The sequence below is a fragment of the Cervus canadensis genome, chromosome 16, assembly GCF_019320065.1.
Source record: "Cervus canadensis isolate Bull #8, Minnesota chromosome 16, ASM1932006v1, whole genome shotgun sequence".
In the NCBI taxonomy this organism is placed as follows: domain Eukaryota; kingdom Metazoa; phylum Chordata; class Mammalia; order Artiodactyla; family Cervidae; genus Cervus; species Cervus canadensis.
Genome location: NC_057401.1, coordinates 8,292,331 through 8,307,517, shown reverse-complemented (window position 1 = coordinate 8,307,517; position 15,187 = coordinate 8,292,331). Strand labels below are relative to the sequence as shown.

Genomic DNA, 15,187 nt, shown 5'->3' with positions numbered 1-15,187 from the left:
TTAGTTAGGCAAATTCCTTAGTAATTGCTTAATCAATATATCTTTACACCTGTCATTAGTTGCTAATCCTACACATTTTAAAAGTATTTCTGTTATTTTTCTTTAGCAAAGTAGCATACAAGTACCACATACACCCTGATTTGTAGAGAACAAGGCTCCCTATTCCATGACAGGACTTCTCAAACGCAGAAATATACCATTTGTTATTTGGATAAATATACATATTTTGGATAAATATCCCTGCAGATATACTGAACTATCAGTTAGGAAGTTTGACATTAAGATTTTTTTTCTTGGTAATCTATTCCTATTTCAGGGGCCTCTTTTTGCTTCACACTACTGCATGCAACTGCTATTGAATTTGTAGGCTGATGAGGCAGCCTCCCAGAATTACCGTTAGAAAATGTTAATCATAATTATAAATATTTTAGTTATTTAAAATATTTTTTCTTCTATGTTCAATTTTCTAATGATAGAAAAGCTCCTTTTCTACTCAAAGTCTAAGTTAAATAAACATTCTTTCATAAAATGATTGTTGTTGCAAATGAAAATTAACAAGTTTATTAACAAATAAGATGTCTCAGTATCAAAAAACACTTTCCAGTATTGGTACTACAATTTTATCTAGAATATACCTGGAAGGCAACAACCACCACACATTTTCAAAACATAATGTATACAGCATTTGCAAGTAGGATAGTCAAAACTGCTGGTATTTTTACACACATTGACCACGTGAGGAAGAATATTATCAGCGGCATCCTCACCTTAGGAAATAATGATCTAGCTATGCAAATTTAAAATATTCATATATAGTAAATTTATATGTAAGAATAATGTGGGGCAGGGAACTATTTATCTATTCACTATCATTATTATAAATGAGTATATAAAACGTCTACCTTTATATACTTATTTATATAAAGTATAAATATTTTTCTGTTCAGAAAATAGAAGACATTTTAATTTCTCATGATGGCCTGTTACGGAGAGGAGAACCTGTTATTTCCAACAGCAAGAAACGACACTTTTATATGAACACACGCCTGAAGACGTAAAACCTAATTTTAGAAAGCATTTAATTTCACCTACATAGCAGTCGATGTGTTAGACACAGCATACCTCAAAAGCTATCCTGTAATATTCGCGGACAAGCGTCCACCCTATCTGTCCATTGAAGCCATTCCTGCTTTTTACCAGAGGCGCTGGAACTGTATTATGTGGAATATGCGGCACGTTCGGTATTAAATAGGCTCCCGGGGCTGGGCTGTCACTTTGGAGTTGGTCCCCGGGAAGGGCCGTCGTGCTCGGAGGCAGCCACACTTGCAGGGCCATTTTGGCCGAGGCCTCACAGGGCAGAGCAGCGTCAGCAGCGGCTCCTCCTGAGCCAGAGGCTCAGGCCCGCGAGCCGGCCGCTGGAGGCGCGAGCTGGAGCCCGGCAGCGGGCCGAGGCTCGAGGCCCGAGGCCCGAGGCTGCAGCGCGGGCTTAGAAACCGCTGCCACGCGCCGCCAGGCGCAGGGCCTTAGGCCCCTCAGTCCCCCGGCCGCGGTTTTCCCAGCCCCGGCGCCGTTGCCAAGGCGACCGCCGCCGAACGTTCCCGCGGCGGGCCCCGCCCCCCGTCCAATCGGACCGGCGCTCGCCGGAGCCCAGATTCTCTTTGTTCCGCAGCCATTTCAGGCCCCGGACGGGAGGCAGCGCCGCTTCGGCAGAGGGCCCGAGCGCCGGAGGCCTCTGGGATGGTGTGGGACCGGGTAGGTGGCGTGAGGGTGCGCGGCCCCTGACTGGAGGGCGGGAACCGAGGCAAGCTGTTCGCAAGCTGCCTGACGGCCGCGGGGAGAGGCGCCGCCGCCTCATCGGTACCACCCTGGCCGTTTGGAGCCCGGCGGCGGCGGCGGCGCGGTTCTAAGCCCAACAGCTGCTGGCCCAGGCGTCCTTGGGGATCCGGACAGGGGGCGGGAGGCGGCTCTTCAGGTGTCCGAGATTAGGGCCCGTAGGCTCTGAGGGGTGGCAGGAAGAAGGTCTGCGCCTCAGGGAGCTATTTGAACCGCGGCGTTTGAGGGCCCTGGGGACCGCAGCCGCTGCCCCGGGACAGCTGTTCCCCGCGGGTTCTGGGCACCGTCGGGCGCTGCCCCGGATGCCCGCTCTTTGTCCCCGCCCGGCTCCCTCTGCTCCGGCGTCCCGGGCCCTCACGCACCACCGCCTCCACACTCCGACGGCTGATCGCTGTCTTCAGGCGGCTTTTTTCCCCTTGGGGACTTGAGGTTTCACGACATGTTTACATAATTTTAATGTTTATGACTACGGGTTTTGCGTGGGTCTATGTTTTTGCACTTCTGCCCTTCTGTACTTCTCCCACGCGAACACGCCCCAGGGAACTGCTGCTGAGAAGCGGACCCACGCCACAAGCAACCTGTTTGGGGAGTGGTTTTCTTCGTTTTGAAAGCAATCGCTTGTTAACTTGTTTTCAGATTTTAAGAATCAACTGGATTGTACAAGGACTGCATAGTTTTAAGCGCGTTACCTTAACCATCACTAATCAGTTCCGTTCTTCCACAGATAAAAATATAGAAAATTAAAGTTGGAGACTGTCCACAAATTGATTTTGACAGTTGTGTTAAGAAGCTCAGTAGCAATCCTGCCTTGAAGCTTTTAACTTCAGTGATGAGTGTATAAATGGTGGTTTGTTTGTTTTTTTACCTAAAGGAAAGTTTTTTTTTTAATACAAGTTGTATCGTGTAGTAGGTATTTGAAAATGCAAGACTGTAAAATGGCTGTCCTGACATGCTCGTTTTTAGGATAACAAAAGTTACATTTGATTTTAAGTTTCTCTGTTTTGTCTAAGCTTTCATATTAGAACGGTAAATAAGTCATACTTAATCAGGGGAGGATTCCTTTTTTAGAAATCAATTCTGTTTTCCATTTTTACCCTCTCCTGCACCTATTCTTCTTAGAGAATGACTCTACCAAGTTGAAAACTTGCAACTGCTAAAGAGAAATACTAGCTTGAAGGTGCAGATTTCTTTTTTATTCTGCAGTGTATGCAATGCATAAATGCATAACAGTTTGGCAGTTCACCTAATTTAATGAGAGCTTGATGAACTACTAGTGATCCATTTTCTTTTACCTAAAAGAGGTAAAAGATGTTGATGTTGTCATTTTCACCCTAGATATTCAGGGAATTACGGAATTCCCCCCACAGAAGTATCTTAAGATACTTTAAAGTTGTATAGCTTATTATCATTATATATTATGAGCAGGATAAGATTTTGGTGAATATATGATTCCAGTTGTAAATCTTTCTGTTATCAAAACTTTTTGTATCCATTGTTTTTATGACTAATTTTTTTATATAATGTTAAAGCCATCTCATGAACTCTGTTTTTCCAAATCCTATAAATGAACTGCATTGAAATATAAATGTATTATGTTTAGAAGAATTGCTTGCAGTTAACCATGTTGGATTACTGCAGACACTGTTTTTAAGAAAAGGAATTTGGTAATAAAGGAAGCCAAATTATATATATATAACATATATGTGACATATATAATGAAATAAATTTATCAAATGTAAACTGCAGAGAAGAACACAGCAATAAGTGGGAGTTATTTGTTTTGCCCAGGATATAAATTATGAATTTTTCCCTAAAATTTGTATTTGAATACATATTGGTATTCAAAGAGATCTTGTTCCTAAAAAACAAAAGGGTGAAAAAGCTGAGAAAATCAAAGTGAGAAGTTTTTAGAAACAGTGTAGAATAATTCCACCTTCAGAAAGGTAGGATCAGAGACAGCTAAGTTCCCCAGATGTTGAAAATCTTTCTTAGTTGGTTCCATTCAGCCAGTGCTATGATAGCTCTCTGGTGAGTGCTGGCAGGTAAGAGAGGTCTCCTGGATTGTATAGGGTGAGGAATTTACAATGGAAGACAGAGGTTTGCAGAAGTGGTAACTGTAGATTTATAGTTCTGTAGATGGGTGTTGGCCTTCCTTGGTGGCTCAGTGGTAAAGAATCTGCCTGCAATGCAGCAACCTCAGGAGACTCAGGTTCAGTCCCTGGATCAGGAAGATCCCCTGGAGGAGGGCATGGCAACCTACTCCACTATTCTTTCCTGGAACATGCCATGGACAGGCTAAATCCATAGGGTCCCAAAGAGTCAGGACATGACCGAAGTGACTTAGAATGCACACACAGATGGGTGTTAGGGTGGGAAGGAGTTTTCAGAAGCCACATTTGCTTATTTCACGACCTCCTTACTAGAATTATTTGAAATACTGTCTAATAATGTTAACAGTTCCGGAGTCTTAATGGTTAAATGACATACTAGAACAGGAAATTAGGGTGTAGATTTGTCTTAGAATTTTCTGCAGTAGATAGAACCAATACAGAAATGGTGGCTACATCTTATTCCAAAATGGCACCTGATAGCTGAGCAAATATTTGAACTCAGAATTGAAGGAAAGCTGAAGGAAACTTGATATCTGAAAGACTACAAGATTTGAATCAACACATGTCTTTTTAATGGTAAAAATTATAAAACAAAGCAAGTCTTTTCAGTGTAATACTATAAGTTCTTAGAACTGGGCCTGGCATGTCACTTCATAAATAATAACTGTTATTATCATCATCTTTGACATGGTCATTGGTATTTTAGAAAACTATAGAAAGCAACCATAAAATAATAATCACAATCAGGACCATGAGGTGATTAAGCCCTTTGATACATTTCCTTCCAATATTTTTTCTCAGTTTATTTGATTTTTATACAGTTGAGACTTTAATTTAGTTTGCTTTTTTCAACCTAGCACCATAAGCATTCTGACATGCTATGAAATTATTTTGTCAGCATCTTTTTAAATGACCACATGATATTTTTATGAATTTCTCATAATTAAACATTTTGCTGTTGGACAGTTAGCAGGTTTCTTTTATTATATTTTTGCAGTTATAATAAACACTACAATGAACATCCTTATACATAAAACAATTCCTGTGTTTTAGATTATTTCGTTGCAATAGATTTTCCAAAGTGAAAATATTGGGTCAGTGTATATGAACATCCAAAAACTCAGTTCATATTGCCAAACTGTTTTTACTTAAGGGAATGTAATAATGGAATTAAATTGAGGAGCACAGCATTTATTGCCCTTTTCCTGGAGTTGGAAGGGAAGAGAGAGTGAATTAACATTTTTTTCTATTATATGATGATGTAATATGACAGTCATCATTTGTAGGCATTTGGCATACATTACTACTTTTACATACATTATGCTCATTATCCTAGCCCCTGTTGCTTTACACGTGATAGTTACTTCCGTTTTACTTAAGGGAGAACTGAAGTATCAGTAGGTAAGTAGTTTGCCCAGAGATTCAAGAGTGTTCATAGATGCATCTGAATCTAGACCTGCATGATTATGAAGCTCATGTTCTTTTATTTGTGGAGTTTTATGTGACACACATATTCAGAATCTTACAGTGAATATATGTATACATTGAATGAATACAGAATCAAAAAAGGAGTTTTATAGTTCCCTCTAATCTATTAACTACAGATCATAGACCACATTTTAAAATTTTTTACTTATTTATTTATTTATTTTTGGCTGCTCTCAGTCTTCAGTGCTTCTCGGGCTTTTCTCTAGTTGCCGGGAGCGGAGGCTGCTCTGTACTCGGTGGTGTGCGGGCTTCCTTTGTTGCAGAACACAGCCTCCAGGGCATGCAGGCTTCAGTGGTTGTGGTTCCAGGGCTCTAGAGCACAGACTCAGTAGTTGTGGAGCTCAGGGCTTAGTTGCTCCAGCATGTGGGATCTTCCTGGACCAGGGATAGAACCCGTGTTTCCTGCATTGGCAGGTGGATTCTTCACTGCTGAGCCACCAGGGAAGCCCCATAGGCCACATTTTGAAGATAGTAAACTGAGCTGGAAGTAATGAATGAATGACTTGCAAAGTTTTAAAACAGATAAGGTTTAACTATCCACGTGTATTTTAAAAAGAAAAAAAAAAAACTTACCAGGATGAGGTGTAATTGGTAAGGAGTGTATAAAGCTGGTTTCTGAAATGATTGCAGCAAGCATTTGTGGGTGAAATGCTCTTAGTACAGACCTCTTAGAGGAGAAGAAAATAAATCCATCAAATTTGGGGGTCAAGAGAAATGACAAAGGCCCATTAAATAAATAAATTGAAAAACATGTTTAGTGAAATCCCTGGCAAAGTGTCAACTGAAGTCTTAATAGAAAAGGAAAAAATATGTATATATGTTCCAGTTAAGGTAGAATAAGAATATCAACAAGGTGTGTGGGAATAATTTTATACCGAAAACTAAAGCAAAAAAAATTTTTTGGAGTTGTATTTTGTAGTTGACTTTGAAGCACTCTGAAGCCATTAGTGAAATAATTGTTGGTGAAGTCCCTGAAACCTCAGATACCAAAGTAACCACTACAGATGAAAAGATTGATCCCAGAAAGGTCAAGATTGCATTGCTTTTGTCTTTACTAGGCAGGGAATTAGGGGAGAGAAATACTTCACCAGATTGTGAGTGTACAAAATAGATGCAAATAAATAATTAGGAATAGATGGTATCCATCGAAAGTGTAAGTAAATGAATAAAAACATTGATCATTATACTGCCATTAGAAATAATGTTTTTGAAAAATACTTAATGAAGTAAAAATATAGTTTATTTTAGCTGGCACGTAGGAAAATGATGGAAACATGCCAAATTATGGAGGACTTCATGTGCCCTTTATGCATTTAATGAGCATTTTTAGTGCTGAGATTGTCCCTTTTTCTCAAGAGATTTAGATCTTACTGTAGAGAGAGATATGTAAACAAAAAAGTACAATGAAGTGTAGGTAAAGCTTTTATGATATGAATCTGATGAGACCCTGTAAATATTTTCTGCTTTGTAGACAAACCAAACTTAGCCACTGTAGTGCAAAAGCAACCATAGACAATATGGAAACCAAGGAGTGTGACTAGATTTGATTGGTAGGCTTTAAGGAGGAGAAGGGGACAACAGAAGATGAAATGATTGGATGGCATCACTGACTTAATGGACATGAATTTGAGCAAGCTCCAGGAGTTGGTGATGGACAGGGAAGCCTGGCGTGCTACAGTCCATGGGGTCACAAAGAGTCAGACACGACTGAGGTACTGAACTGAAGTAGAATCTCTAGTATATAGTAGAAGGATTTCAGGAGAAGATACCTACTGAACCTTGTATTGCCCTAGCATGAGCCATTGAAAGATTTGAAACAAGAAATTTGCAGTGTTGATTTGTGTGATTCATTAAGAACAGAAAAATAGGTTATTTTTAGGTGCTCTAAACTAATAAAGAGGATTCAATTTTTTTTTTTATTCAAATTTTTTTAATGGGCAAATTCATTGACAAGGAAGTACAGCAATCATGAAATTAATGCTCTACCCCACCGATAGGGAAATGCAAAGTAAAACAGTGAAAATTTTTTTTACCCATCAGATTGGCAAAAGTGAAAAGAATATAGAATGTATTTTGCTAGAATGTATTGATAGGTTGTAGGGAAAGTCAAACATTGAATAAATCAGTACAGCCATTTTAATTTTCAAGTAAAAACATTTTCGACCTGAGCAGTTTCTATTTCTTAGAGAAACATATGGGTGTATCAGGAATCATGTATATTCAAGGAAGTCTTTGTCAGTAGCCATAGAACCTCCAGACTTCCAGGTCACCTTTTGTCTCCTCCACTCTCAATCATTAAAAGGTCTATATTTGGCTTCTTTTGTTTGAACCCCCATCCCAGCTCTTCATATCCTTCTGCTCTGCCGCCTTCTGCAAAATCCAAAGCTCGACAAAGCTAGTGTTCTCCCTCCGTTCTGCCTGAAAATCCTTAGTTTTGGGTTATGTCCTCGGATTATGTGACTACTTCCGTTTATGATTGCTGTCAACTGCTAACATTAAGGTCATTCCTCCTCATTTCTCTCTCATTTTCGCTCCAGGCCCTTGCCCTCTCTTCAATACCACTCAGTCTTTATATTGAAGTTAGAATAAGTACACCTGATTTTTCCTCCAGTGTTCTTCCTATCTACTCTATCTTATCTCAGTCACTCATTCCCAAAGTGGTTCCCTCTTGCATTGTCAGTAAATGCAGTCCCTGTGTGGTTACTATTTCATGTTTTCTACTCTTTGACCATACTTCCTATCTAGTAGTTCGCTCCTTCTAGTTAGTGTCTCTGCCCCGACTTTCTCTTTACCCCAATGGAATTGCCAGTTTGTTGATCCTATTACTGTGTCCCTGCCACTCACCCTCTTGATGTTTTTACTTCCTTTCTTACTTGGTTTAAATTCCACGGTTTATCACTCCTTTGGATGACTCCCTTGCTCTTCACTTGTTTAGTAGAACCACACACTGGTTAAAACCAACTCTCTGCTTTCTTTGCACCTGCCCCTAGGTATCTTAGTATGGCTAGAAGAACACAACCACATATGACCACATTGTGTGTGAGTTGTTATGCTGCCTATTGATCGTGCTGTATTTTCCTAGTCTGTTCACTTTCCCACTTTTCTTGATAACTGTTTCGTATCTTCTTTTCTTCAATCCTCCAACATGTCTTTTCCCATCCTCATTTTCAATTCATTACCTTGCTTCCTATTTTATTAAGAAAACTGAAGCAGTCAGCAAACTTCCACACACTTCCCCCACCCCGTGAACTACAATCATCTGTGTCAATACATGCTGTCTTCCTGCTTGTTATCTTAGATGAGCTGTTCTATGTTCTTTTGTCTGCTTTTGTATTAGATCCCATCCTTTCTCCTCTATCATCTGCTCAAGGAATTGCTTCAGCTTCTGTCCTTTCACATTAATTTTTTCCTTTGCTGGATTATTTCTATCAGCAAAGAGACAAGCTATTACTTCTACTATGTTTAAAAAGAAAAATGATCCACTTTTCACCACCTGTTTCCCCATATTTTTTATTTCCTTTTGCGGCATTATTCCCTGAAAGAGTTGTCTATATTTGCTGTTGCCATTTTCTCCTCCCATACTGTGTCAAACTCATTCCAGTCAGGCCTTTGTACCATTCTGAGCTGAGACAGTTCCTTAGTTTCTCCAGTAACTTCCATGTGGCCAGATGCCATATGTTATTGAGTCTGTTCATCTTTCTTGACCTGTCAGCAACATTTGACAGAGCTATTTCTCTTAATCTTGAAACACTGTCTTCTTTGCTTTGCAGAATAACTCACACCCCTGGTTATCTCCTACCTCAGTGCTGGCTCCTTGTAATTCTCCTTTGCCTTTCTTTACGCAGACTTCTTAGTGTTGGAGAGCCCCAGAGCTCAGGCCTTGTTTTTTGTGTTTCACACATACTCACTGCATTGGTAATCTCATTCAGTCTCATGGCTTTAAATACCGTCTAAATGCCCTATGTGCTCAGTCGCTCAGTCGCGTCTGACTGTTTGCAACCCCATGGACTGTAGCCCACCAGGCTCCTCTATCCATGGAATTTTCCAGGCAGGAATACTGGAGTGGGTTGCTCTTTGCTTCTGCAGGGGATCTTCTCCACCCAGGGATCGAATCTAGATCTGCTGCGTTGCGGACAGATTCTTTACCAGCTGAGCCACTAGGGCAGTTGCCTTCTAAATGTTAGCAGTGCCCAGATTTAGATCTTTATCCTCTTTCTCTAATTCCTTACATATTCAACCCCTGTTCGACATTTCTACCTAAATGTCTGATAATAGGCCTCAGGCTCAGCTTGTCGTAACTTACCTCCTAAACGTCCTCCCAGTACTGGCTCTACCCACAGACTTCACCATTTTGGTTTGTCAATGGCAACTCCATCCTCCCAGTACTTTCACACTAAAATACTGGAGTTGTTCTTGTCTTTGCTCTTTCTTTGACACATCCGTTCCATTAAGACAACCTTTTTTTCCCCCTTATCATCAAAATATATCCAGAATTTTACCATGCTTCACCCTCTTCACTACCCTTATCATGGTCCAAACCACAACCATCATATCTTTTTGGATTACTTAAATAGGATTCTGCCTGGTCTCCCTGTTCTACCCTACCCTCCTGCCAGCAGTCTTCCTTCAGTATAGTAGCCAGAGCAAACCTTTTACGATTTAATATAGTCTCTGTCACTTCTCCATTCAAAGCCCTGTAGTTCACCCTTTGACTCAGAAAATCTAGTCCTTGCAATAACTTACAAGGCTCTACATAATCTACCCAACGCATTTCCCTTTCTCCTTACCTCCCTGACCTCATTTCCCAGTACCACTTTCCCTCCTTACTCACTGGCCTTCACTCAGCTCTCACATTCTCTAAACACTGTTTAATACTGCATCCTAACCCCTTGTCCTCCTTACCCTGGATTCTTTTTACTTTGTGCATACCACATACCACCTTCTAACACACAGTTAGGGGTCAGCAGGCTAGATCTCCATTGCCCTGTGGCCTGTTTTTGTACAGCCTATGAGCTAAGAATGGCTTTTACATTTTTTAAGGATTGTAAAACAGAAAGACTATATAACAGACATATTCTTAGTATATGGCCTGAATGTGGCCTGCAAAGTGCAGAAAAATTTACTTTCTAGGCCTTTGCAGAAAGGTTGGCACTAAATATTCTGTTTGTTGTCTTTCTCTTCTTACATGAATGTAAGCTCCAAGAGGGCAAAGATCTTTGTTTTCTTTATTGCTCTATTTGCAATAAGAACAGTGCCTAGAATATAGACAGTCAGTAAATATTTGTTAAAAGAATGAATTGCTTGTAATGGTATAAAATTAAAATGAAATGGCAACCCACTCCAGTATTCTTGCCTGGAGAATTCCCATGGACAGAGGAGCCTGGCAGGCTACAGTCCATGAGGTCGCAAGAGTCAGACATGACTTAGTGACTAAACCACCACCAAGCCAGAGCTAAATATAATGAGTAGGAAAGCTAAGGTGTATCTTAGAAGAGTTTTTATAGAACCGAAATAAAATTCATTTTATTTTGACATAAAGATATGTATTTAAATGCCCCCAAAACAGCTCTATAAGGATACAGCATCAAATGAATGTTAGAGTACCTTTGGGGAAGAGACCAGGATTAGGAGAGGTACTTGAAGGGAACTTGAATTTCATCAAGTATTGTTTACTTTAATACAGTGAGAAGCAGCAGATACCAGTTTTTCATTTAAAGATTCTTCTAATGAAGAGAAAGGGGGAAAAAACAGGTACTGACTAAAGCAGTGAGAAGAAATAGTAAGCGGGTAGAGAGGGAGGGAAGAAAACATTGCTGGCCAAATATGACATTTGAGAAAGGCAGTCTGAGAAGTGAGCAGTATCAATATTTGAAGATAGAGCAAGCAAAAGTAAGACTCTTAAGTAGGAAAAAGCATAACATCAGGGAACTATAAGAAAACTGGTGTGGAGCATAGTGGAAAAGGGGGACAGAGTCTGCTAGGAGATTAGTTCAGAGAGAGACAGAATCCCACATTAGGAACAATTTCGTAGGCTATGGTAAGAATAAAGTGAAAGTTGCTCAGTCATGTACAACTCTTTGTGACCCCATGGACTGTACAGTCCATGGTATTCTCCAGGCCAGAATACTGGAGTGCGTAGCCTTTCCCTTCTCCAGGGGATCTTTCCAACCCAGGGCTTGAACCCGGGTCTCCCACATTGCAGGCGAATTCTTTACCAGCTGAGCCACCAGGGAAGCCCATGCTAAGAATAGGAGGTTTTATTTTTAATTGTGAAGAGAAACCACTGGACAGTTTTGATGGAGAGAAGATATAATTGCAACTTTAACTTGATTATTTTTGCTGCTTCATCTCAAAAAATGGGACTGGAAGTGAACAAGAGGGAAGGCCGGGTAACCAATTATACTATACTACTTTTGTAGAAAATAGTATCTGGACTATGGTAGATAGTAAAGGTGAAAAGTGGTCAGATTCAGAGTATATTTTAAGGGTATATTTTGACAGAACTGACTGATGGTTTAAGTGTAGAATATAAGGGAAATCAAGGATTACACCTTGGTATTTTGGCGTGAACAACTTTGAACACTAATAGCATTTACTAATGATAGGCAACTGGAGGAGGAACAAATTTGAGTAAGATGAAGAAGAAAATCAAGTTCTGCTTTAGCCAGCAAAGTTTGAGATATTCATTTAATAAACAAGTAAATATGTCTTACAAGATGTTGGATACTTGAGTCTGCAATTCAAAGGGCTATTCATTGGCACAGACTGGATAGGTTATGTAGATAGGAGAAAGATGCCTGGGATATTTAGGGGTGGGGGGTCAGCAAGGTAAAATGAAAACCAAAGGAGGTGTATTGCCACAGGCTAAGAGGTGAAAGCATTGTTGCCTGTTTTCAGCACTGTGGAGAAATTAAGATGAGGCCAAGAAGAAACCATTCGGTTTGACAACAAGGAAATCTCAGTCTCATGGAATATAGTTGGGGGGCGAGGGGGAAACAGGGTGATTGTACCCAGCTTTCAAGATGTTTCTGTGAATGGAAGGGAATAATTGAGCATTAATTGGAAAGAGTGAGTAAATGGAGTAAAAACTTGTTTTTTAAGATATTTTTAGATAATTTTAAACTTAGAGAAAAGTTACGGGAGTAATTGGGAAAACTCTCATATACCCTTTACCTGCATCCACCCATTTGTAACATTTTGCCACTTTCTTCCCGCCATTGCCACATGAAATTATTTTTTTGAGTAGATTGTATACATCTTGCTCCTCTACCCTTTAAAACCTTAATATGTACATCTTAAGAGCCACAGGATGTTCTCTTCTGAAACCACATATAGTCATCAACTTCAGGAAATTTAGTGTTTTACAGTCTGTATAACAACTTTGTCACTTGTTCTGGTAACATCCTTTATAACATTTTTTTCCTGCAGTACAGGATCCAGTCTAGGGTTTTATATTACTTTTCATTGTCATCTTTTTAGACAGAGTTTTTTTTTTAATGGAACTCAGCCATTTTTCCTCATAATAGCCCCATGAGGTAGAAGTACTATTAATTATCTCATTTTGTAGATCATAGGTTAATTATTCTTTCCATGACTAATAAGTGGCAGAACAAGAATGCAGAGTCAAGCTAAGGAACAACAGGGTTTGTACTCTTAAGCTATATACAACAGTGCCTCCCATGTAGTGCATGGAAAAGTTTGGAATTCCTCATTTGACATGGGCAAATAAGTCAAATATAGAAATCAGAGGCAAAGACTCGTATGTCAAAAAAGTGATTTTAAATTTCTAGATCTAGGTTATAACTCTTGGCAATGGTGGATCAGAGTGTCATGTCACCTTGATGAGCATCAGGACAGAAGGAAACAAGGAAAGAAAAGTAAAGATACTTAAAATTTATATGTAAATTTTACCAGCATGTGTGTGCATTCTCTGTCATGTACGACTCTTTCCAGCCCCATGGACTGTAGCCCTCCAGGCTCCTCTGTTAATGGAATTTTCCAGGCAAGAATACTGGAGCAGGTTGCCATTTCTTCCTCCAGGGGATCTTCCTGACCCAGGGATCAAACCCATGTCTCCTGCATTCGCAGGCAAATTATTTACCACTGAGTCACCTGGGAAGCCCAGATTTTGCCAGACACATTTTTGAGTTACTATTGCTGATTGTTTAGAAAGGTAAAATAAAGTACTTAAGTTAATTCCTTTGTGGTAAAGTTTTAATTGGCAGTATATATGGGTGTGAACTGGAGAGTCCTAACATATGTTTTGGCTCATAAAATATTGCTTATCAAACCTTTTTTAGAAAATATTAGGAGAATTAATTTAGGAAAAAGTTTTAAACCATGAATCATTGAAACTACAGGTGATCCAAAGAGCAGGAATTAGAATACTGCATTGGATTTTTAGCTCAATAATGTTTTATACAGTTTTTTTGTTACACAGTTTTGAGGATATAATGGGCAAAGACTTCTATTGGGTAGAAATCCAAGTTATGATGACAATTTTTGTACATAATGTTTTCAACTAAAGAATGAATTCGATAAGAACTGACCTAAGCCTGGTGCAGTCAGTTCACAGGAGCCCAGGTATTTGCTGAAAGAATCACATGACATGAAATTCTCGCTCAAGTAATTTAGCACTCCCAGAACTACAATTGAGCTGAATACAAGTTTCTTTGAAGCCTTGGAGAATTTCAGTAGCAAGTATAAAGTAAGGCTGGCTTTGGTATGTAGAATATGACCAGATTCATTATTTACTATATGTTTTAACTTCTAGAAGCTGAAAAGGAGCATGGTCTTTAATTGCTTTGTAAGTAAGGAAGTGAACCAACAAGTATAAATGACCTGTACAGGATTGCCCGGCCATTTCTTGTGCAGAGAAGAACTGAGACAAAAGCCCCAGATCTCTCACACGCCTTTTTCACTGATGTTGTTTTGGCTTGTCATGGCACAGAGGACTTGAAGACCCAAGCAGGTTGTCTTAACGCCTGGTGAAATTACACTGGCTGGGAGCTGAAGTTTCCGTTTTTGCTTCCCCAAATTTCATCCTTCCCTTGGTCTGACACCACCCCCGCCATACGTCAAGGATGAAACAGTGGAGAAACTGTAAAGTTCGGAAGTTTTTCTGGAGTCTTGTTTTAGCATAGATAGTAAGCTCAGAAGCAAGAGAGTGATATAGTAGTTTCAGATTTAATGAAGGAATTTGTTGGGGAAGCTTAACAGCCAGTAAAAAAAATTAAAAATTGAGTCATTGAAAAGGAAAAGTCTCTTAATAAAAAGCCTAGCTTTGTTTTACCCTCACATTCCAGTGGGCTAGAGGCTTTTGTGTTGGTGTTGTTACTTATTGATCAGGTACACAGCAGACATTTTTATTTGTTAGACAGAATCTACACCTTCACACTCCAGTGAGATTTTAGTGGAGTAGTGGAGTGTAAATTGCTCAGCAACTCAGACAGAACTGTGATTTCAGATCAAATTATTATTTGGGAATTATTATTTATTTGGGAAATAAAAACTGTCCATCTCAAATGCTATGGCATCAAGTTCATCACCTGTGTAGCCACGTATTGAGTTGTTGAATTGAGTAGCATAAAGAAATCTTAGGAATTTCCTAGTTCATCTCTCTTCCCAGGCTTTTATTGTATTTGTAGTTTCCAGCTAAAAAATCCAGCATATATAAGTGCTGAATACATGTTTGCTTATTGATTTGATTTCAGGAGTTTCTTCTTTCTAGAACATGTGAATTACTCCTGTAGGAA

General features: G+C 39.6%; 1 protein-coding gene across 1 annotated transcript in view; it reads left to right on the top strand.

The window, feature by feature from the left end:
- Positions 1-1,607: 1,607 nt before the first annotated feature.
- Positions 1,608-15,187, top strand: part of TNPO1 (transportin 1) — an 89,582-nt gene continuing 76,002 nt past the window's right edge. The window contains exon 1 of the mRNA XM_043488434.1: positions 1,608-1,752. Coding sequence (XP_043344369.1) covers positions 1,738-1,752 — 15 coding nt within the window. The 5' untranslated portion in view covers positions 1,608-1,737. The remainder of the gene's footprint in view (positions 1,753-15,187) is intronic.